Raw genomic sequence first — 24,363 nt, forward strand, 5'->3', positions numbered from 1 at the left:
GAGCAGTAGTGTGTACCATCTACAAGATGTGCTGCAGGAACTCACTAATGTTCCTTCGACAACATCTTCCAAACCTGCACTGACCACTGTCTAGATCAGGGTTTCAAACTCAGGGTCGCGACCCATGGGTGGGCGTCGGGAGGGTCACGGAGCAATCGATCACAACGTTCCCAATCGCAGGGGAAGCACCCAACGGCCGCGACCGGTTTTTAAAAATGCTAGGACTGGCCTTGAGGTTGGGAATGCCAGCCACCCCACATACGTGCCCCCTCAGGTGGATCCGCCAGTGAGCAGGCCCGGAGCCCAGCTGGGCAGACTGCCTCCTGATGTCCGCGCTGTCCCAGGACCAAATTTATTTTTAAAAACGGCAGTGTCTTCCCAACAGAAGAGAGCAGGTCATGCACCCTGCACTATATGGACGTCACGCTGTCCGTGCTTTGGGTGTGAAATCACGGAGAAGAGATTCCTCCATTTTGTAGCTGCCAACAAGCAAGCAACAGGACTGTGAAGAACTGAAGATGGATCATTTTGTAATAAGGAAGAGAGGGCCAGAGACACAAACAGGCAAGAATCTCACAACGGAATCTGCTGGAGAGAGCTTCTCAAGAGAGTTCATGGTAGGACAAAGCAATGCCAGTGTGAGCTGTATGCAGTGCTCCAGTGAACAACCCATTAAGAAGAAGCTGAAATTGGGAACAAAGCAGTATAATGATGATTTCTTGAGGTATGGCTTTATTAACTGTGCCAATGCAAAGCCCATGAGTGTTATGTGCAGGGAACTAGTGGCAAATGAAACTTTTAAACCGTCAAAACTTCAAAGGCATTGAAAGACTAAGCATAGTGAATTTGAGGAAAAGCCTCTTGATATTTTTCATAGGATGCAGAGAGGAATTAAATCATCAGCTGAAGTCCTTAGCAGAAATATAACATTGAATTAAAAAGCAAGTGAGATTGTGAGGACCAAGCAGGCTCACCTGTCGCATTAAAGGCAAGCAAAAATGGTGTTTCGCAAAGGTCGGCCGGCGTGGGCCCGAAGGTCAGCCGGTTGGTAAAAGTGGGCCCAGGGAAAAAAAAGTTTGAAAAACACGCCTAGGTGCGCAAAGGCACATGGGAGCACCACCATCTGCATATTCCTCCTCCTAAGGGCGGCACGGTGGCGCTAAGGTTAACACTGCTGCCTACAGCGCTGAGGACCCGGGTTCTATCGCGGCCCCAGGTCACTGTCCGTGTGGAGTTTGCACATTCTCCCCGTGTCTGCGTGGGTTTCACCCCCACAACCCAAAGGTATGCAGGTTAGGTGGATTGGCCACACTAGATTGCCCCTTAATCGGAAAAAATAATAATTGGGTACTCTAAATTTTTTAAAAATTCTTCCTCCTAGCCACACACCACCTTGACTTGGAACTATGTTACCGTTCCTGTATTGTCGCTCGGTCAGAAACCTGAAACTGGATGGGGATCACATGATGTGAGCAGGGCAGTGGCTACATTTTCGCGAGCTCCGGCAATGCTCATCTTTCAATCTTCGCTTTTATCGATGTGCACATCTCTTTTTTGCCTTTTTTTGGGTCTGCATGGCTTTTACTTTGTGCCAAGATATGCTGGTCAAGATTTGTTGGTCGATGTTTCAGCACTTTTGAGTCGAGTCAATATGCTTTAATCCTAATTAATTCATGGCAGCTGGAGGGAGTTGGGGTGGGGCCTTGTCTTTGGTGATGTAGCTGCCTTTGAGTGGTTTCCTGCCCTGACGATATGATGCACGCCGACGGATGGTGGCTGCTCTCTGGTGGAAGGAAGCCTGTCTCCTCATGGCTGAGTTCCAGTTGTGTGGCCTGCCATCCATCCTGAGGAATTTGGGTGACGACAAAGGGGAATTGGTGAGGAGCCCAGTTATGCCTGGTGTCTCTGGTGAGGTGGTGGAGAAGTTCCCAGCCAAGTTTGACAACTGGCTGCCATGTTTCGAGAATTTTGATCTGGAAGCTGGGCAGCTCAAATTCAATGGAGCACATTTAATCCTGTCTCCGAGACCTGGGGTTGGGTTGGCCTCTGTGTGGTCTTGTTCTGGTTGTCTTGTCGCGAGGAATTGGGGCCACCTGATCCAGGCTCCTCCACCCCCCACTGCCTCGCTGCAGCCTAGGTAGTTAACCACCTGGCTCGGTCGAGTTGGCATGTTGGAATAAGGTTCAATTTCCGATGGTTGGAATCCCTGGAAGATCCTGAAGAGTGCTCTCCGTTTCAGATCCTGCTTTACCCTGGATGTCTACTTTCTTCATGTGCCAATGTCGTGGTCTTTATCCCAATGATTGCCACACTCCTCAGTTGTTATCCTGGACTTTACTCCCTGATATCATTTTGTTGTCTGTTAATGTTGTCAATTTATCTGTTTGCAGGTAAGTAAATATTTTGGGTGTGATGTCCTGCAACGTTGGTTATCCTGATTGAATAAGGTTTTATCATGTTAGGCTGAATGCTGATTTTGGTATTTGTGCAGTTTCTTTATCCATATATATCCTTGGGGGGAGGATGAGCTGAGCTGGAGCGGGGGAGGGTGGAGGGTTTGGATGATAAGGTTCGTCCTGTCCTCGCTATGTTCAAGGAAGGTTCCCCATTATCAGTATTTTTTTTTATTTTGGCTGTTTTTCGTTTTCAGGCCCAGGTGGGCTGTTGAGGACAGGGCTTTGTTGGCCTCCCCTTTAGGGGGGACTCGGTCATTTCTCCTAATGGGGTCTCCCTATTGATTGTTCTAACTGCTGTCAGATGTCTTGTGAGTGAGGCTGGTCTGAATATCCTTTACTTGATAGTAATTGTGTAATGGGGTGATCCCACCCAAAGGGTTTTTTTCTTCTCTTGTTGGGGTGTGGGATGTTGGTCCTGTTGTTGGTATATGTATTGGATGTTTTGGGGAGGGGAGGGGAGGTGTTGTGTCCTGTACGGGACCAAACTGGCTTACCCTCGGAGGAGTGCAAGGACTTTGATGTCATGTGAGTTCTTGGAGCCAGTTCTCCGATTTGCTTTTCTTTGTGAGGCTGGGTTAGGCCAGGCTCAACATCGTGCACAGCATCCTGTTGCTCCTTGGATGGGGAGTTGTGGGAGAGTCTGATGTGGGTGGGTCCACATCCAGGGAGGTAAAGATTGGGGAACAGTCTGAAGGTTGTGTCCAGTAATTATCCTTATTCTTTTTGTCATGGGAGTTGGAAAAGACCCACTTGGCGATTGGTTGGCCGGTTCTATTCTAGTCATAATATCTTATGAGAGGGCAGCACGGTGGCGGGTTGCTGAGCACTGCTGCCTCACGGCACCGAGGTGCCAGGTTTGTTCCCAGCTCAGGGTCACTCTCCGTGTGGAGTTTACACATTCTCCCCGTGTTTGCATGGGTTTTGCCCCCACAACACAAAGATATGCAGGCTAGGTGGATTGGCCACGCTAAATTGGCACTTAATTGGAAAAAATTAATTGGGTACTCTAAAAAAAATTTTTAAATAGTAATAATATCTTAGGAGGTGGTGTGTGGATTCAAGGGATTTGTTCTGACAATTCCTGTTCTTCACTCTTCTTCTGACTGTGAGAGGTTTGGGGGATTTGTTTCTACTTCTGTGAGTATTGATGTCTGTGAGGGCTAGCTGTGGTGGTGTTGGATCATGGGCCTTGGTATCATGGACACTCAGATACGGACCAGCATTGACTTTTGGGTGGCCAAATCCTTTCTTCTTTTGACTGGTCCTTGTTGTGATGGGGTCCTGCGGTTCCGTGGGTAAACGGGAAGGCGTAGGATGGCTTAAAGGGCTTTAAACCATAGTGTCTACCCACAGTGTGACGTTACGTCAGTGCGAATCACTACTGGTTTTCAGGCCCCATGGGGTTGAGGGGCAATGCTGGGCATTTCCTCTTAGCTCCCTAGCATTATAAGAACATAAGAACTAGGAGCAGGAGTAGGCCATCTGGCCCCTCGAGCCTGCTCCGCCATTCAATGAGATCATGGCTGATCTTTTGTGGACTCAGCTCCACTTTCCGGCCCGAACACCATAACCCTTAATCCCTTTATTCTTCAAAAAACTATCTATCTTTATCTTAAAAACATTTAATGAAGGAGCCTCTACTGCTTCACTGGGCAAGGAATTCCATAGATTCACAACCCTTTGGGTGAAGAAGTTCCTCCTAAACTCAGTCCTAAATCTACTTCCCCTTATTTTGAGGCTATGCCCCCTAGTTCTGCTTTCACCCGCCAGTGGAAACAACCTGCCCGCATCTATCCTATCTATTCCCTTCATAATCTTATATGTTTCTATAAGATCCCCCCTCATCCTTCTAAATTCCAACGAGTACAGTCCCAGTCTACTCAACCTCTCCTCCTAATCCAACCCCTTCAACTCTGGGATTAACCTAGTGAATCTCCTCTGCACACCCTCCAGTGCCAGTACGTCCTTTCTCAAGTAAGGAGACCAAAACTGAACACAATACTCCGGGTGTAGCCTCACTAACACCTTATACAATTGCAGCATAACCTCCCTCGTCTTAAACTCCATCCCTCTAGCAATGAAGGACAAAATTCCATTTGCCTTCTTAATCACCTGTTGCACCTGAAAACCAACTTTCTGCGACTCATGCACTAGCACACCCAGATCTCTCTGCACAGCAGCATGTTTTAATTTTTTATCATTTAAATAAGAATCCCTTTTGCCGTTATTCTTACCAAAATGGATAACCTCACATTTGTCAACATTGTATTCCATCTGCCAGACCCTAGCCCATTCACTTAGCCTGTCCAAATCCCTCTGCAGACTTCCAGTATCCTCTGCACTTTTTGCTTTACCACTTATCTTAGTGTCGTCTGCAAACTTGGACACATTGCCCTTGGTCCCCAACTCCAAATCATCTATGTAAATTGTGAACAGTTGTGGGCCCAACACTGATCCCTGAGGAACACCACTAGCTACTGATTACCAACCAGAGAAACACCCATTAATCCCCACTCTTTGCTTTCTATTAATTAACCAATCCTCTATCCATGCTCCTACTTTCCCCTTAATGCCATGCATCTTTATCTTATGCAACAACCTTTTGTGTGGCACCTTGTCAAAAGGCTTTCTGGAAATCCAGATATACCACATCCATTGGCTCCCCATTATCTACCGCACTGTTAATGTCCTCAAAAAAATTCCACTAAATTAATTAGGCACGACCTGCCCTTTATGAACCCATGCTGCGTCTGCCCAATGGGACAATTTCCATCCAGATGCCTCGCATTCTGGGATGCAATCGATCAGGGCCAGGAGACTTGTCTACCTTTAGCCCCATTAGCTTGCCCATCACTACCTCCTTGGTGATATCAATCCTCTCAAGGTCCTCACCTGTCATAGCCTCATTTCCATCAGTCAGGGGGCACAGGAAAGGGGCTCCATTGGAGGAGATAACCCTCCTCCACATAGTTTGGAGGGGGAGGGGTAGGAAGAGAGGAGAGCTCCAGTGCCCGCGAGTTATGGGGACGAACTGCAATTCCTGCAGGGGGGGGGTGGAGAAGGGAGCGTCCCGATGCCTGTGGGGGGCAGGGGAGAACCTGATGCCTGCAAGAGTTGGGGCAGAGGGGAGAGCTGGGAGCTTCGATATCTGCAGGGGTGGAGGTGTGAGCCCCAATGACTGCAGAGATTGGGTGTGGTGGAGCCCCAATGCCTGCAGGGGTGGGGGAGTGGGAGGAGTAGCTCCGATGCCTGCGACGTTTGGGGTGGAAGAGGGGATGGAGAGCCAATGCCTGTGAGGGTTGGTGGGGAAGAGAGGGGAGCACTGATGCCTGCAAGGTGGGGGGGGGGGGTAAAAGAGGGGGAGCTCCGATACTTGTGAGAGAGGGGGGAATCCCAAACCTGTAAGGGGAGGGGAAAGTCCCAATGTTGGCATTGTGGGGGGGGGGGGGGGGGGGGGGGTCTTACTTTGAAATTGGGGCGTGTTTTTAAAGGGCGTCTCGATCTCGGAATCCCAGCTTTGCCAGAGATTTACCCCCCCCCGTGTGTGTGATCTGCGGATCTGTGTGCACAGAGTGCTGTAAATCAGGCGAGAAAAAGGTTTCTGTGAAGCCGCCGAGTTTCACTCAGCTTTTCTCGCCTGATCCCGTACCCTGTGCAATTTTAAGAAAATTCTGCCCACAATCTTTCACTTCTGCATACTTGAGGTAAGGAATCTGTAAGGGTGCTTCCTGTTTATTACCTGTTTATTCCCTTGTAACCCCCTTTGTTTTCACCACTTAATTGATTTGGCTGATGGCCAATGAATTGGCCCAAAAGGCTGTTCTCTGCCCATTAACAGGTGGTGATTGGATATTATTTCACTGGAAGACTTTTCAGAGTGCTGAGGTGCCAGTTTGGTTTCAGTTTTGATTCTGTCAGCCTGATGAAGAGATCTACCTGACTCTCTTAAAAAAAAAAACCTAATTCTCTTCAGAAAGTCACTGTGAGGGCTTACTCTCTCGCCAGCAATTCTGGGTGCCGTTCTCTTGCGACTGCAGAGGCCTGAGTTCAAACCATGAACTGTAAGCAAGGTTTGATGTGAAATATAGTGTCCCTGTGAAAGATAGGGGCCTGACTGCGAACCTCTAGCTGAAGACCCAGTTTGATGAGAATTAAGGTGCCTCTCCAGAAAGCCTGTTGTCTATGAGTACTGCATTTTTTAAACTGCAGAGATCCTGAATGAATGACTCTGCAAAGAAAACTATTACCAGCTGTAAACCAGAGTCTTTTATTCAGCAAGCATGCTGTGAGGAAAGTGTGCTGAAGAACCACCATCGGAAACAACGATTTATCTATTTTTTTTAAATTTTAGAGTAGCCAATTATTTTTCTTTTCCAATTAAGGGGCAGTTTAGCATGGCCAATCCACCTAACCAGCACATCTTTGGGTTGCGAAATCCATGCAGACATGGGGAGAATGTGCAAACTCCACACGGAGAGTGACCTAGGGTCGGGATTCAAACCCGGGTCCTCAGCGCCGCAATCCCAGTGCTAACCATTGTGCCACATGCCGCCAAAGATTTATCTTTTGACTTTCATCCTTATTAGTTGTTGTTTCCCCCCCCCCCCCCCCCCGCTCTGTGTTTGCTGTGTGTATGGGTAAAGGGTGGGACAGTTAAAGAGGGTAGCAGGTATAATTGTCGTAATTCAGTTGTATTTTCTGCATATAATGTGATAGTTCTTGCTATAAATAAACAGTAATTGTATTTAAATGTACAAACCTGGTGACTGTAATTATTGGGCAGCCAAGGACCAAAGACTTTGGGTATTTTTATAATTCACTTGTATTGCGACTCGAGGACACTTGGGGCTGGAATTGACCATGCACTAGCCCAGGATGTCATAACAAATCACATGAAAAGAAGATATTGCATGAGATCCGCAATGTAACCAATCATTATTTGTTGATGTACCATTTGTCAATGCACTCTGTTGATTATTCTTTGGTCTACTGTGTACGTATTATGTACGATCCCTTGGCCGCAGAAAAATACTTTTCACTGTACTTCGATACATGTGACAATAAATATTAATCAATCAATCAATGTCTACACCAACTGTGCTAATTCTATTTAATCTCAAAAATACCAAATGACTCATTTAAGATTAGGAGTTCTTTTCTGCTTTCTTCAGGGTGTTCCTTCCTTATTGGGATATTGTTCCACAGGTAATGGTTGTCCTCAGCCAAGTGGTCAATCTTCATCTATGAATCTCATGAAAACCTAGCCCAATTCCATCCTCGTCCGTCATTCTGGAACCTTCCTCGTCTCTATTGTTCAAGAAATAGAGACACAAACTTCATCTCCAAGCCACATATTGTGACTCTGCCTCTGCTCCAAGTCTCCTCAGTGGACCCTAACACATCCCCTTTATAGGGATTAATTCTCTTATTTATTCAAATGCCAACACCATCATCCTAAAATACATTATTTAATGTAGAGGCTGTAGCTCAGTGGGCAGTGGTGCTGTTCAATGGGATATTTAGTCCTACACAGGAAAATGCTAGGTGTCCTCTCACAATTTGTTCCGTCAACGTATCTCAATTGGGCAGCTGCTGAGTGATTCAATTGACTTTTGTATTCCCAATCCAGGGAGAGGGAAATCAGCTATATTTTCTTAAGCAGTAGCTCCTGATGGAAGTTATATGTGTGGGTGTTGGGTGAGTCTCAGCTGTAATGTTCTTTCGCCATCGGGGCAGCACGGTAGCGCAGTGGTTAGCACTGCTGCCTACGGCGCTGAGGAGCCGGGTTCGAATCCCATCCTCGGGTCACTGTCCGTGTGGAGTTTGCACATTCTCCCCATGTCTGCGTGGGTTTCACCCCCACCACCCAAAAGGTGTGAAGGGTAGGTGGATTGGTCACACTAAATTGCCCCTTAATTGGAAAAAAAAAAGGTGGGTACTCTAAAATTTTAAAAATAAGAAAATGTTCTTTCGCCATAATAAGGCTTGCACATAAAGAATAGCCAACTGATTGCGATACTGCTTGGTACTCAAGAAACTATCTCCAAGCAAAACTCAGCACCTTCAGGACAAAGGGGACACAACTGAAAGTGGTGAAAATCGTGTCAATGTGAATATCACTGCTTGTGGATTTTGAGTGATTTGGATTTTCAATGGTTGAATTCCACAGATAAAGCGCAGTGTACTTGCATTCAGAAAAACATCAAATACTGCATTGGTATCTCTTGCCTCGGAGTCAGAAATTGTGGGTTCAAATCCCATTCCAGGGACTTTGCACACAATCTAGGCTGATGCTTCAGTGCAATATTGAGGGGTCCTTGTTCAGATTTGCACACACTTGGATAGACAGCAATCATTGGCATATGCATCACCTTTGGCAGAAAACATTATTAACCTTTGGCACCAACTTTGTTCCCTCCTTCTCTGAAAGCACCAACAGAAGATCATCCCGACCTGATCTTCTGCAGGAAGCAAGCGGGAGTCGCTATTGGGCGGTTGTGTGAGAAATGCGATGGTAAATGTGTGATCTGCGACTCCTATGTCAGGCCATGCACGCTAGTCCGTATCTGTGACAAGTGTAACTATGGGTCTTACCAAGGACGGTGCGTGATCTGTGGTGGCCCGGGTGTATCTGATGCCTATTATTGCAAGGAGTGTACTATCCAGGAAAAAGATAGAGATGGATGTCCGAAAATCGTCAATCTTGGCAGCTCAAAAACTGACCTGTTCTACGAAAGGAAAAAGTATGGCTTTAAGAAGAGGTGATCCCAGGAAATCTTTCACATTCCAACTGAATGCGGGGCCACTGGAGCAGTCTTGCCTAGGATGTTTAACATTGCTGTTTCACAGTATGGAGTATGGTATTTGATGGCATGGAGCGGGCAGCATGTGGAAGAGGGCGATTGTTACACACGAGTTCAATTATTATTATTTTCTTTTAGTAGCTAGCATATTTTCTGTCTCTCTCATCAAAGTGAGTTTGGAATTGGAAGTAACAGGTTTCTGACAATGGAACCAACCCCAGAACTTTCTATGGCAACCCGCCTGTGATCTATTTCTGGGCAGGAGCAGGTAATGCTCGCCAATCCGTTAATTCTATTAGCAGACGGGGTAGCACGGTGGCGCAGTGGGTTGGCCCTGCTGCCTCACGGCGCCGAGGTCCCAGGTTCGATCCCGGCTCTGGGTCACTGTCCGTGTGGAGTTTGCGCGTTCTCCCCGTGTCTGCGTGGGATTCGCCCCCACAACCCAAAGATGTGCAGGGTAGGTGGATTGGCCACACTAGATTGCCCCTTAATTGGAAAAAATTAATTGGGTACACTAAATTTAAAAAAAAAATTTTTTATAAATTCTATTAGCAGACTTGAAAAGATAGTTTTTTGAAGAATAAAGGGATTAAGGGTTATGGTGTTCGGGCCGGAAAGTGGAGCTGAGTCCACAAAAGATCAGCCATGATCTCATTGAATGGCGGAGCAGGCTCGAGGGGCCAGATGGCCTACTCCTGCTCCTAGTTCTTATGTTCTTATGAAGCTTGTGTCGGATTGCACAGATTTTATATAAATGCAAACTGATCATATAAATAGGATATCAATGGATAAACGACTTTACTTGAATATAAACATGAATGATCATTTTAAATCATTGATCACACAAATTGCCACAAAGGAAATGATATGAACATCCAGAGGTAAATGGCACAAGTGACGGACATCCAAGGGTAAGTTGCACGCAAGTGAATGGATACCCAGAGATGAATTACACAACTAGCAACGGACATCCAGGGGTGAATTTCACAGCAAATCATAGACATCCAAGGGTACGTTACACAGCAAGTAATGGACATTTGGGAGAAATTAGGCAGCAAGCGACGGACAACTTGGGGTAAATTGCACAGCAAATGATGGACGTACAAAAGCACATTTACATAGAAAGCGACTAGTTAAACAGCAGGTGGTAGACGCTATCGAACAAGTTATACAGTGAATGGTGGGCAACTACAGCATGAGTACTCAGAATAATGAACCTTATTGGTAGTTACTTCTGGAGTAACAATACTGAGTGAAGTACAGTATGTTTTTGTATGTCTGTATTTCGATGACATTGTGTAAGTTTACAGAAGTCTCTCCATTTCAAGCCATGCGTATGTGACACCAAAAGAAGTGAGATCTGTTCAGATGTTTTCATTGGAATGAATTGGCTGATAGATTTACAGCATTTGGGATGCCAGTCACATTCAGTAAGGGGAAATACAATATTGCACCTGCCTCATGTTGATTCTTTGCAAAAGGGCAGCCTTTTCTTTTGCTCTATTATGTCTCCTCCTCCCACTGTGTGCTGCATATTTACATTACATTATTAATATTTAATCAGTGCCGAGGAAGCAACTATCCTGGAATATTTTGTATCTGAGGAGGGAAAGCAGCATTTGCAGTGGCTAGATTTTAAAGGCAGAAATGCATCAGATCCTGAAAGCGCGGAGACTGAGTGCCAGAAGGCCATTTTTTAAAAACAATATAAATGGGAAATGCTGAAGACTTAATGCAGTTCATTGCGCCTGTGCACAGCACATCTGTATGAGCAGCAAAAGAGTCCACTATTGCATTGAATCGCACGGCCAGATTTTATGGCTGCAAAAATGCTGAAGTATCATTTCGATAAAGGAGCTGAAGTTCTCGCTGACTGGAGGCGTTAGAGTGGGTCTCTGTGTTCCACAGTTTTGCATCCATGGCCATGTTGCTGTGAGACTGGAAGATGCTGCAGAGTGAGAGCTTTGAGACTCGGGAGAACCGTAATGTCCTAATGGGCTTAGAAAAGGATGCATCCCGGATATTGATGGATACGTATGGAAGTGTTCAGAATGGGGGTTACCGTTCTAATGTTTATGTAAGTTGCCTTGTTTATTCTGCTGACAATTATAATTCCGCTGGTTTCTCAGCCTTGCAGACACATCTTGTACGGACACAATTTTTGTCCTGAAAAAGGTTGCTTTAAATTTAAAAAAAAACCCAGCTAATTAACTATACGTTTGTGTAATTGATTTCAGTGCAATAACTTTGATCCCCACAGAGGACAGATAGCAGATCCCCACCAGTGCTGCTGTTTCGGTGATGTGTTGAGCATAGCTCAGAGGAAGAACATTTAAAATCTTAATTTTCTTTTTTTTTAATCCAGTTTATTACTGGAACATAAAATCTTGAGATTTTATGTTCGTAAAAATTATATTCTATTTTTTAAAAATCGCAGTTAATTTATCAGCCACCCACCCCACCCCGGACTCCCTTGAATTAAATTCATCAACTTTACGTTGCCAGCAATTTTCCACTGTTGCCTCCAAAACCTGGTTCTCCCGCTTTGACTTTTGTCAGCATCTAACAGTGAACCTGCCCTGACATCAATATACATCTTGGGAGAGATCTTTCAACCCGATCCTCAATCACAAGACGCTCGGGGCCCTCTAGCTATGGGCTGTGGGTCTGGTAGGCCTCTTGCCTGGAAGATGTGCCAGATTCAAGCCCCACTCCAGGAACGTGTGCACAGATTCTAGGGCTGACACTCTAGTGCTATATCAAGGAAGCGTTGCAGTGTTGGAGGTGCCGTCTCTCAGCTGAAACATGAAACCAAGGCCTTCTCAGGTGAGCTTAAAAGATCCCACAGCACTGTTTTGAAGAGCAATGGGAGTTTCCCCCCTAATGTTCAGGCTAGTTTTTATGCCGCATCAAAAATCAGCCAAAACAGATTATCTGGATGTTATCACATTGCTATTTGGGGAACTTGCTATGTGCAAACTGCTACCCTGTCTCCCTACCTTACAACATTGATTATGCTGCTGAAGCATTTCATTGGTGGTAGAGTGCTTTGGGTTTCTGAAGTTGTGGAAGATATCTATATGTAGGGATATATATATTCTATAGGCACTTGTTGGGACACAGTAAAGTCCCACAGGGTACCAACACACACTCCCTGCTCTATACCCTAGTCAAATGGCCACAAATTTTGAGTGTTTAGCCGGAGAATGTTCAGTTGTGTCTTTACTCAACATTATTTTCCAATCTGTGGCGATGTTTACCAATCAGGGTCAAGCATGTGGGCTTGTTTCTCCCCCCACTTCCCTGTAACCCCTGGTCAATGAGGCTAATGGCATAGCTTCCATTACATTAGTTAACGACACAGATCTTTCTGGAGTGAGTTTTATTGTAAAACCTGATTTAAAAAAAAAAATCTTTTCATTGGCATTTTCAAAATTTATGAAGAGTTATGTACATGTTGGCCATGTTTATTTACTGTATTATACAGAAAGAGTCTTGTCCTTCCCTACATTTACCCTATTTACATTCTACCGCCCTCTGGCTCGGCGTGTGGTCTCTCCCAGTGCCCCCCTTTCGCTCCCCTTCCTCTCCCCACCTTTCTTTTCTTCCCCGTCGACTTTGGCTGTGTTTCCGCTGTGATTAGGGGGGGGGGCTGCCCCCTCCCTCCCAAGTTGTTCCTTTTTGTGTCTTTCCAGCTTTTTCTCCTCTTCCCCCCCCCCCCCCCCCCCCCCACCCCCGCATTGCGTGTTCCTCTGGTCGCCCCCGTCTTTATTTTTATTTTTCCTCTCCCTTTTCTTTCTATCTTTCCAGTTTCCCTATTACTCGTCGTTGCTGGCCTCTAACAGGTTTTGGAACAGGCTGACAAACTGCCCCAATTAGGAAGCCTTCCTCTGTCCCTCGGATAGTGTATTTGATCTTCTCCAGGTGGACAAATTCCGATAGGTCTGCTAGCCAGTCTGCAGCTGTGGTTGGTGCTGCTGATCGTCAGCCGAGCAGGATACCCCGGCGTGCGGTTAGGGAAGCGAAAGTTAGGGCGTCGGCCCTCTTTCTCCATGTGTAGCTCTGGCTGCTCCGATACCCCGAAGATTGCCACTATTGGACATGGCTTCACCCTCATCCCCACAACCTTGGACATTGCCTCAGAGAAGGCTGTCCAGAACCCAGCAAGTTTGGGACAAGCTCAGAACATGTGGGCGTGGTTAGCCGGGCCCCTCTGGCACCGCTCACATTTGTCCTCCACCTCCGGGAAGAACCTGCTCATTCGGGTTCTGATCAGGTGTGCTCTGTGCACCACTTTGAGCCACATGAGGCCAAGCCTTGCGCAGGAGTGGAGTTGGCCCTGCTCAGTGCTTCGCTCCAGAGTCCCCGCCCCACTTCTGTCCCTAGTTCGTCCTCCCATTTCCACCTGGTCTCGTTCAGTGATGTTCGGGCTCTGTCCATACATAGTCCCCCTTCTTTATTGTCTATGTTTATCAGGTCCTCTAATAGTGTTGTTTCCGGGGCCCCGGGATATCCCACTGTCTCTTTGTGGAGGATGTGCTTTATTTGCAGGTGTCTCATTTCCTGTCCGGTTGGCAGTTCCCACTCCTCCGTCTGTTCGTCCAGTGTCGCTAGTCTGTGCCCTACGTAGAAGTCCCTAACTGTCAGTGTGCCCCTGTCCCATCTCCATTTCCTAAAGGTAGTGTCTAGCATGGCTGGGGGGAATTTGTGATTGCCGCAGATGAGAGCCATGGGTAACATCCTAGTCAGCCCAAAGTGCTGTCTTAATTGGGCCCACGTTTTCAGTGTGGCCGCTACCACTAGGCTTGATGTGTATTTTGCCGAGGGGGATGGGAGTGCTGCTGTAGCCAAGGCCCGGAGGTCATTCCCTTGCAGGTGGCCTCCTCCATCTGTACCCACTCTGAGTTGGGTTTGTGTACCTATCCCCTCAGTAAAATCTGATTCTACTGCTTTAGACTCTGGAGAAAGTTTAAAAACTGCGATTGAATCCAAATGGTTCAAAAGCGAACTGGTTCAGTTCCTATCAGGCATCGGAGATCACAGCATACAAAAGGTAGGTGGACTGCAAAGTAAAATAAATGATTATGCAATATAAATTATGGTCAGTGTGGTTTCCTGCACTAGTCTTGATCATCTAAGTGTATTCTAGAAGTAGTTTTCAGATTTTTTTCCCCCCTAAATTTCCATTTATTTCCAAATTTGGATTTTTACAGGGGACTACAGATCTGCTAGTGTGTCGGAGGGTATAGTGAATCATGATGTCTAAGGCATTGTGACTTTGTGGCATGTTCGTGGACCTGCGGCTCTTTCCCCATCCATCAGCCCTCTATGTTTGTATGTTCCTTTTGAGCTAGAGCATCCGGGAGCTTGGTTCGTGTGTGACAGAGGCACCTGACTTGTCTGTATAGTCTGTCTCTATGTATTTAAACCAGTGTTATTAAATCAGAAGCCACAATAGTTTAGTTGCGGTGGGTTTGGGATGCATTTGTAAAGTGGGTATTTTAGGTGCTGATAAGTATTGCCTTTTGCGATTTTAACGATTAATATCTGAGTTCACTGACCATGCCATTGATAATGCCTGTATTCACTGCTTAGTGTAGAAGTTTGCTAATTAATGCTGGTGTTTTCTGTTTAAACACCTCTGCTTGCTGGTTTTTACTCACGTTCACTGGTTAATGACATTCTTGCTCGTTAATTCCTTTACTTGCTGCCTAATACCTATATCTGCTGGTTAATGCCAGCCATTGTTAATTAATTTCTATGCTTACTGTCTGTGTTCACTGGTTAATTGCCCCCATTCATTGATTAATGCAACCTCTCTACTCTCACTGGTTGATATCTGTATTTTCTGGTTCATGCCCATATTTGTTGCTGTGTTAAGTAATTAACCCCATCTCTGCTGTTCTGCTGTAGGGGGACGAGGGCGATGATGACTTGTATGTTAATTCCAACAGTGGATATAACCCTGACTGCAGAGGGAACTATTTCAGCAATGGGACAACAAAAATTGGTGAGAAGTAATTTCTATTCTGAAACAGAAATGTTCTGTCCTGTTCTATGTCATATCAGCCATCTCAATTTCTCTGTCCCTTTTATCCACTCGTACCTGTTTCCCTCTGAACTTGCGACACTGCGTTCTCTTAGCTCCAACCCTGGCCTTGTGATCAATCCTGTGGACAAGGGTGGTGCCACTGTTGTCTGGCGTACTGACCTCTACCTCGTAGAGGCTGAGCGCCAATTCTCAGACACCTTCCCCAGACCATGACCCCACCACCAAGCATCAATCCATTGTTTCCAGGACTGTCACTGACCTCATCGCCTCTGGAGATCTTCCCTCCACAGCTTCCAACCTCATAGTCCCCAGCTCCACACAGTCCGCTTCTGCCTCCTTTCCAAAATCCACAAATTGGGCTGCCGAGGTAGACCCATCGTATCAGCCTTTTCCGGCCCCACAAACCCCTGTTTTGACTCCATCCTTTCTCCCCTTGTCCTGTTTCTTCCCACCTATATTTGTAATTCCTTTGATGCCCACGGTCATGTCAACAATTTCTAATTCCCTGGTCCTAACTTCCTCCTCTTCTCTATGGATGTCCAATCCCTCTACAGCTCCATCCTCCACTTGGATGTCTGAAGACCCTCCACTTCTTCCTTGAGCACAGGCCCAAACAATCCCTGTCCACCACCATTCTCCTCTGCCTGGCTGAACTTGTTCTATCACTTGACAATTTATCCTTTAACTTGTCTCCCTTCCTGCAAATAAAAGGTGCGGCTATGGGTACCCGCATTGTCCCCAAATATGCCTGACGTTCTGAGGGTTATGTGAAACACTCCTTCCAGTCAGACCCAGGCCCCCTCCAGTAACTCCTTTTTCATAGCACCAATGACTGTATTGGTGCTGCTTCATTCTCTTGTTCACTATTATTCATTACAAGCCCACCAACTCCCTCAGCTACCTCGGCTACAGCTTCTCAAACTCTGCTCCCTGTAAAGACCCCACCCATTCTCCCAGTTTCTCCTCCTCGGTTGCAATTATTCTGATAATGCCACCATCGGAAATTACACTTCTGACATGTTTCTGCCTTTTTACTTAACTGAGGTTTTCCATTGTTGATTCATACATTTCACTTACTGCCCCCATCATGATGTCTTTCATTGGCCTTTTTGCTTCCTAGTTCTCTAATTATTTGAATGACCATCATGGAAACAAAAACATGTTGGTTGAACCCCATACATATTGCATATTGGGGCCATATGCTGCACTCTCAGGTCAGTGTCCATGTTTGAAACAAAGTGATTTGCCACTTTTTTTTCTTCAGAAACCGAGCTCTCTGGGGCCAGTAGGGTGTGCTAATACACAGTTGGTTACATTAGGCAGATTCATTTTCTTGTCTGTTGTGGAAGAGCCACAGATATCCGAGAAAAATAGTGGACAAGCAGGAGAACTGCAGAAATTCACCACGCATTTAAAAAAGCAAATTTGCACTTATCGCCACATCATAGAAACATCTCAAAATGTATCACACACAATGGATTATTAAGAAGTGCAGTAACTGCAGTGATACAGATGAGGAAATCTCTTTAGTTGGACAAGAAGAACAGTTCAGAATAAAAATCATATAGCAATGTCATTGAGCTACTTACCTTTGCCTAAACTGCACTGTCTCCGTGGCACAGTTAAAGGTGCTTTTAATTCTGGAGGGTGTGCATTGATGTTTTAATCTGCGTTCTGAGCACATAAACTAGCCTGACATTGTCATGTTGTATTCTAACCCAGCCTGACATTCCCGTGTCATATTATAACCCAGCCTGACACTCCCGTGTCATATTCTAACCCAGCCTGACACTCCCGTGTTATATTATAACCCAGCCTGACACTCCCCTGTCATATTCTAACCCAGCCTGACACGCCCGTGTCATATTATAACTCAGCCTGACACTCCCATGTTGTACTGTAACCCAGCCTGACACTCCCATGTTGTACTATAATCCAGCCTGACACTCCCATGTTGTTCTGTAATCCAGCCTGACACTCCCATGTTGTTCTGTAACCCAACCAGACACTCCCATGTTGTACTGTAATCCAGCCAGACACTCCCATGTTGTACTGTAATCCAGCCAGACACTCCCATGTTGTACTGTAACCCAGCCTGACACTCCCATGTTGTACTGTAATCCAGCCTGACACTCCCATGTTGTACTGTAACCCAGCCTGACACTCCCATGTTATACTATAATCCAGCCAGACACTCCCATGTTGTACTGTAACCCAGCCTGACACTCCCATGTTGTACTGTAATCCAGCCTGACACTCCCATGTTGTACTATAATCCAGCCTGACACTCCCATGTTGTTCTGTAATCCAGCCTGACACTCCCATGTTGTACTATAATCCAGCCTGAAACTCCCATGTTGTTCTGTAATCCACCCTGACACTCCCATGTTGTACTATAATCCAGCCAGACACTCCCATGTTGTTCTGTAATCCAGCCTGACACTCCCATGTTGTACTATAATCCAGCCTGACACTCCCATGTTGTACTGTAATCCAGCCTGACACTCCCATGTTGTTCTGTAATCCAGCCTGACACTCCCATGTTGTACTGTAATCCAGCCTGACACTCCCATGTTGTACTGTAATCCAGCCTGACACTCCCATGTTGTACTGTAATCCAGCCTGACACTCCCATGTTGTACTGTAATCCATCCTGACACTCCCATGTTGTACTGTAATCCAGCCTGACACTCATGTTGTACTGTAATCCAGCCTGACACTCCCATGTTGTACTGTAATCCAGCCTGACACTCCCATGTTGTACTGTAATCCAGCCTGACACTCCCATGTTGTTCTGTAATCCAGCCTGACACTCCCATGTTGTACTGTAATCCAGCCTGACACTCCCATGTTGTACTGTAATCCAGCCTGACACACTCATGTTGTACTGTAATCCAGCCTGACACTCCCATGTTGTACTGTAATCCAGCCTGACACTCCCATGTTGTACTGTAATCCAGCCTGACACTCCCATGTTGTACTGTAATCCAGCCTGACACTCCCATGTTGTACTGTAATGCAGCCTGACACTCCCATGTTGTACTGTAATCCAGCCTGACACTCCCATGTTGTACTGTAACCCAGCTTGACTCTCATGTTGTACTGTAATCCAGCCTGACACGCCCATGTTGTACTATAATCCAGCCTGACACTCCCATGGTGTACTGTAATCCAGCATGGCACTCCCATGTTGTACTGTAACCCAGCCAGACACTCCCATGTTGTACTGTAATCCAGCCTGACACTCCCATGTACTATAATCCAGCCTGTCACTCCCATGTTGTACTATAATCCAGCCTGTCACTCCCATGTTGTACTGTAACCCAGCCAGACACTCCCATGTTGTACTGTAATCCAGCCTGACACTCCCATGTTGTACTATAATCCAGCCTGTCACTCCCATGTTGTACTGTAATCCAGCCTGACACTCCCATGTTGTACTGTAATCCAGCCTGACACTCCCATGTTGTACTGTAATCCAGCCTGACACTCCCATGTACTATAATCCAGCCAGGCACTCTCATGTTGTACTGTAATCCAGCCTGACACTCCCATGTTGTACTGTAATCCAGCCAGACACTCCCATGTTGTACTGTAACCCAGCCTGACACTCCCATGTTGTACTATAATCCAGCCTGACACTCCCATGTTGTACTGTAATCCAGCCTGACACTCCCATGTTGTACTGTAATCCAGCCTGACACTCCCATGTTGTTCTGTAATCCAGCCTGACACTCCCATGTTGTACTATAATCCAGCCTGACACTCCCATGTTGTACTGTAATCCAGCCTGACACTCCCATGTTGTACTGTAACCCAGCCTGACACTCCCTTGTTGTACTGTAACCCAGCCTGACACTCCATGTTGTACTATAATCCAGCCAGACTCTCCCATGTTGTACTGTAACCCAGCCTGACACTCCCATGTTGTACTATAATCCAGCCTGACACTCCCATGTTGTTCTGTAATCCAGCCTGACACTCCCATGTTGTACTGTAACCCAGCCTGACACTCCCATGTTGTACTGTAACCCAGCCTGACACTCCCATGTTGTACTATAATCCAGCCTGACACTCCCATGTTGTACTATAATCCAGCCAGACACTCCCATGTTGTACTGTAACCCAGCCTGACACTCCCATGTTGTACTATAATCCAGCCTGGCACTCCCATGTTGTTCTGTAACCCAGCCTGACACTCCCATGTTGTACTGTAACCCAGCCTGACACTCCCATGTTGTACTATAATCCAGCCAGACACTCCCATGTTGTACTGTAACCCAGCCTGACACTCCCATGTTGTACTATAATCCAGCCTGGCACTCCCATGTTGTTCTGTAATCCAGCCTGACACTCCCATGTTGTACTGTAATCCAGCCTGACACTCCCATGTACTATAATCCAGCCTGGCACTCCCATGTTGTTCTGTAATCCAGCCTGACACTCCCATGTTGTACTATAATCCAGCCTGACACTCCCATGTTGTACTGTAATCCAGCCTGACACTCCCATGTTGTACTGTAACCCAGCCTGACACTCCCATGTTGTACTATAATCCAGCCTGGCACTCCCATGTTGTTCTGTAATCCAGCCTGACACTCCCATGTTGTACTGTAATCCAGCCTGACACTCCCATGTACTATAATCCAGCCTGGCACTCCCATGTTGTTCTGTAATCCAGCCTGACACTCCCATGTTGTACTATAATCCAGCCTGACACTCCCATGTTGTACTGTAATCCAGCCTGACACTCCCATGTTGTACTGTAATCCAGCCTGACACTCCCATGTACTATAATCCAGCCTGACACTCCCATGTACTATAATCCAGCCTGGCACTCCCATGTTGTTCTGTAATCCAGCCTGGCACTCCCATGTTGTACTGTAATCCAGCCTGACACTCCCATGTTGTACTATAATCCAGCCTGACACTCCCATGTACTATAATCCAGCCTGGCACTCCCATGTTGTTCTGTAATCCAGCCTGGCACTCCCATGTTGTACTGTAATCCAGCCTGACACTCCCATGTTGTACTATAATCCAGCCTGACACTCCCATGTACTATAATCCAGCCTGGCACTCCCATGTTGTTCTGTAATCCAGCCTGGCACTCCCATGTTGTACTGTAATCCAGCCTGACACTCCCATGTTGTACTATAATCCAGCCTGACACTCCCATGTTGTACTGTAACCCAGCCTGGCACTCCCATGTTGTACTGTAATCCAGCCTGGCACTCCCATGTTGTACTGTAATCCAGCCTGACACTCCCATGTTGTACTGTAACCCAGCCTGGCACTCCCATGTTGTACTGTAATCCAGCCTGACACTCCCATGTACTATAATCCAGCCTGACACTCCCATGTTGTTCTGTAATCCAGCCTGGCACTCCCATGTTGTACTGTAACCCAGCCTGACACTCCCATGTTGTACTGTAATCCAGCCTGACACTCCCATGTTGTACTGTAATCCAGCCTGACACTCCCATGTTGTACTGTAACCCAGCCTGACACTCCCATGTTGTACTGTAACCCAGCCTGACACTCCCATGTTGTACTGTAATCCAGCCTGACACTCCCATGTTGTACTATAATCCAGCCTGACACTCCCATGTTGTACTGTAACCCAGCCTGGCACTCCCATGTTGTACTGTAATCCAGCCTGGCACTCCCATGTTGTACTGTAATCCAGCCTGACACTCCCATGTTGTACTGTAACCCAGCCTGGCACTCCCATGTTGTACTGTAATCCAGCCTGACACTCCCATGTACTATAATCCAGCCTGACACTCCCATGTTGTTCTGTAATCCAGCCTGGCACTCCCATGTTGTACTGTAACCCAGCCTGGCACTCCCATGTTGTACTGTAATCCAGCCTGACACTCCCATGTTGTACTGTAATCCAGCCTGACACTCCCATGTACTATAATCCAGCCTGACACTCCCATGTACTATAATCCAGCCTGACACTCCCATGTTGTTCTGTAATCCAGCCTGACACTCCCATGTTGTACTGTAATCCAGCCTGACACTCCCATGTTGTACTGTAATCCAGCCTGACACTCCCATGTACTATAATCCAGCCTGACACTCCCATGTTGTTCTGTAATCCAGTCTGACACTCCCATGTTGTACTGTAATCCAACCTGACACTCCCATGTTGTTCTGTAATCCAGCCTGACACTCCCATGTACTATAATCCAGCCTGACACTCCCATGTTGTACTATAATCCAGCCTGACACTCCCATGTTGTACTGTAACCCAGCCTGACACTCCCATGTTGTACTGTAATCCAACCTGACACTCCCATGTTGTACTGTAATCCAGCCTGACACTCCCATGTACTGTAATCCAGCCTGACACTCCCATGTTGTTCTGTAATCCAGCCTGACACTCCCATGTTGTACTGTAATCCAACCTGACACTCCCATGTTGTTCTGTAATCCAGCCTGACACTCCCATGTTGTACTGTAACCCAGCCTGACACTCCCATGTTGTACTGTAATCCAGCCTGACACTCCCATGTTGTACTGTAACCCAGCCTGACACTCCCATGTTGTTCTGTATTCCAGCCTGACACTCCCATGTTGTACTGTAACCCAGCCTGACACTCCCATGTTGTACTATAATCCAGCCTGACACTCCCATGTTGTACTATAATCCAGCCTGACACTCCCATGTTGTACTGTAATCCAGCCTGACACTCCCATGTTGTACTATAATCCAGCCTGACACTCCCATGTTGTACTGTAATCCAGCCTGACACTCCCATGTTGTACTGTAATCCAGCCTGGCACTCCCATGTTGTACTGTAATCCAGCCTGGCACTCGCATGTACTATAATCCAGCCTGACACTCCCATGTTGTACTGTAATCCAGCCTGGCACTCCCATGTTGTACTGTAATCCAGCCAGACACTCCCATGTACTATAATCCAGCCTGACACTCCCATGTTGCACTGTAATCCAGCCTGGCACTCCCATGTTGTACTGTAATCCAGCCTGACACTCCCATGTTGTACTGTAATCCAGCCTGACACTCCCATGTTGTACTGTAACCCAGCCTGGCACTCCCATGTTGTACTGTAATCCAGCCTGACACTCCCATGTACTATAATCCAGCCTGACACTCCCATGTTGTTCTGTAATCCAGCCTGGCACTCCCATGTTGTACTGTAACCCAGCCTGACACTCCTATGTACTATAATCCAGCCTGACACTCCCATGTTGTACTGTAACCCAGCCTGGCACTCCCATGTTGTACTGTAATCCAGCCTGACACTCCCTTGTTGTACTGTAATCCAGCCTGACACTCCCATGTTGTACTATAATCCAGCCTGACACTCCATGTTGTACTATAATCCAGCCTGACACTCCCATGTTGTTCTGTAATCCAGCCTGACACTCCCATGTTGTACTGTAACCCAGCCTGACACTCCCATGTTGTACTGTAATCCAGCCTGACACTCCCATGTACTATAATCCAGCCTGACACTCCCATGTTGTACTGTAACCCAGCCTGACACTCCCATGTACTATAATCCAGCCTGACACTCCCATGTTGTTCTGTAATCCAGCCTGACACTCCCATGTTGTACTGTAATCCAACCTGACACTCCCATGTTGTTCTGTAATCCAGCCTGACACTCCCATGTTGTACTGTAACCCAGCCTGACACTCCCATGTTGTACTGTAATCCAGCCTGACACTCCCATGTTGTACTGTAACCCAGCCTGACACTCCTATGTTGTACTGTAACCCAGCCTGACACTCCCATGTTGTACTATAATCCAGCCTGACACTCCCATGTTGTACTATAATCCAGCCTGACACTCCCATGTTGTACTGTAATACAGCCTGACACTCCCATGTTGTACTGTAATCCAGCCTGACACTCCCATGTTGTACTGTAATCCAGCCTGACACTCCCATGTTGTACTGTAATCCAGCCTGGCACTCCCATGTTGTACTGTAATCCAGCCTGGCACTCGCATGTACTATAATCCAGCCTGACACTCCCATGTTGTACTGTAATCCAGCCTGGCACTCCCATGTTGTTCTGTAATCCAGCCTGACACTCCCATGTTGTACTGTAATCCAACCTGACACTCCCATGTTGTTCTGTAATCCAGCCTGACACTCCCATGTTGTACTGTAACCCAGCCTGACACTCCCATGTTGTACTGTAACCCAGCCTGACACTCCCATGTTGTACTGTAATCCAACCTGACACTCCCATGTTGTTCTGTAATCCAGCCTGACACTCCCATGTTGTACTGTAACCCAGCCTGACACTCCCATGTTGTACTGTAATCCAGCCTGACACTCCCATGTTGTACTGTAACCCAGCCTGACACTCCTATGTTGTACTGTAACCCAGCCTGACACTCCCATGTTGTACTATAATCCAGCCTGACACTCCCATGTTGTACTATAATCCAGCCTGACACTCCCATGTTGTACTGTAATCCAGCCAGACACTCCCATGTACTATAATCCAGCCTGACACTCCCATGTTGCACTGTAATCCAGCCTGGCACTCCCATGTTGTACTGTAATCCAGCCTGACACTCCCATGTTGTACTGTAATCCAGCCTGACACTCCCATGTTGTACTGTAACCCAGCCTGGCACTCCCATGTTGTACTGTAATCCAGCCTGACACTCCCATGTACTATAATCCAGCCTGACACTCCCATGTTGTTCTGTAATCCAGCCTGGCACTCCCATGTTGTACTGTAACCCAGCCTGGCACTCCCATGTTGTACTGTAATCCAGCCTGACACTCCCTTGTTGTACTGTAATCCAGCCTGACACTCCCATGTTGTTCTGTAATCCAGCCTGGCACTCCCATGTTGTACTGTAACCCAGCCTGGCACTCCCATGTTGTACTGTAATCCAGCATGACACTCCCATGTTCTATAATCCAGCCTGACACTCCCATGTTGTTCTGTAATCCAGCCTGACACTCCCATGTTGTACTGTAATCCAGCCTGACACTCCCATGTTGTACTGTAATCCAGCCTGACACTCCCATGTACTATAATCCAGCCTGA

At 46.8% G+C, this 24,363-nt stretch overlaps 1 protein-coding gene and 1 pseudogene across 3 annotated transcripts in view; both read left to right on the forward strand.

Annotated features, from left to right (window-relative positions):
• The first annotated feature begins 1,769 nt into the window (after positions 1 to 1,769).
• On the forward strand, positions 1,770 to 9,499 carry LOC140392503 (PHD finger-like domain-containing protein 5A pseudogene; annotated as a pseudogene).
• Positions 9,500 to 10,990: 1,491 nt separating this feature from the next.
• The window catches only part of ano11 (anoctamin 11), a 130,898-nt gene continuing 117,525 nt past the window's right edge, over positions 10,991 to 24,363 (forward strand). The window contains exons 1-2 of one of the 3 annotated variants that reach the window (XM_072478286.1): positions 10,991 to 11,336; positions 15,173 to 15,269. In XM_072478286.1, the coding sequence (XP_072334387.1) occupies positions 11,205 to 11,336; positions 15,173 to 15,269 (229 nt within the window). In that variant the 5' untranslated portion in view covers positions 10,991 to 11,204. Of the gene's footprint in view, positions 11,337 to 11,624; positions 12,086 to 15,172; positions 15,270 to 24,363 lie in introns of those variants that run through there. The other 2 variants (XM_072478284.1, XM_072478285.1) reach the window with 2 other exon arrangements.

Source organism: Scyliorhinus torazame, chromosome 16 (assembly GCF_047496885.1).
Source record: "Scyliorhinus torazame isolate Kashiwa2021f chromosome 16, sScyTor2.1, whole genome shotgun sequence".
NCBI lineage: Eukaryota > Metazoa > Chordata > Chondrichthyes > Carcharhiniformes > Scyliorhinidae > Scyliorhinus > Scyliorhinus torazame.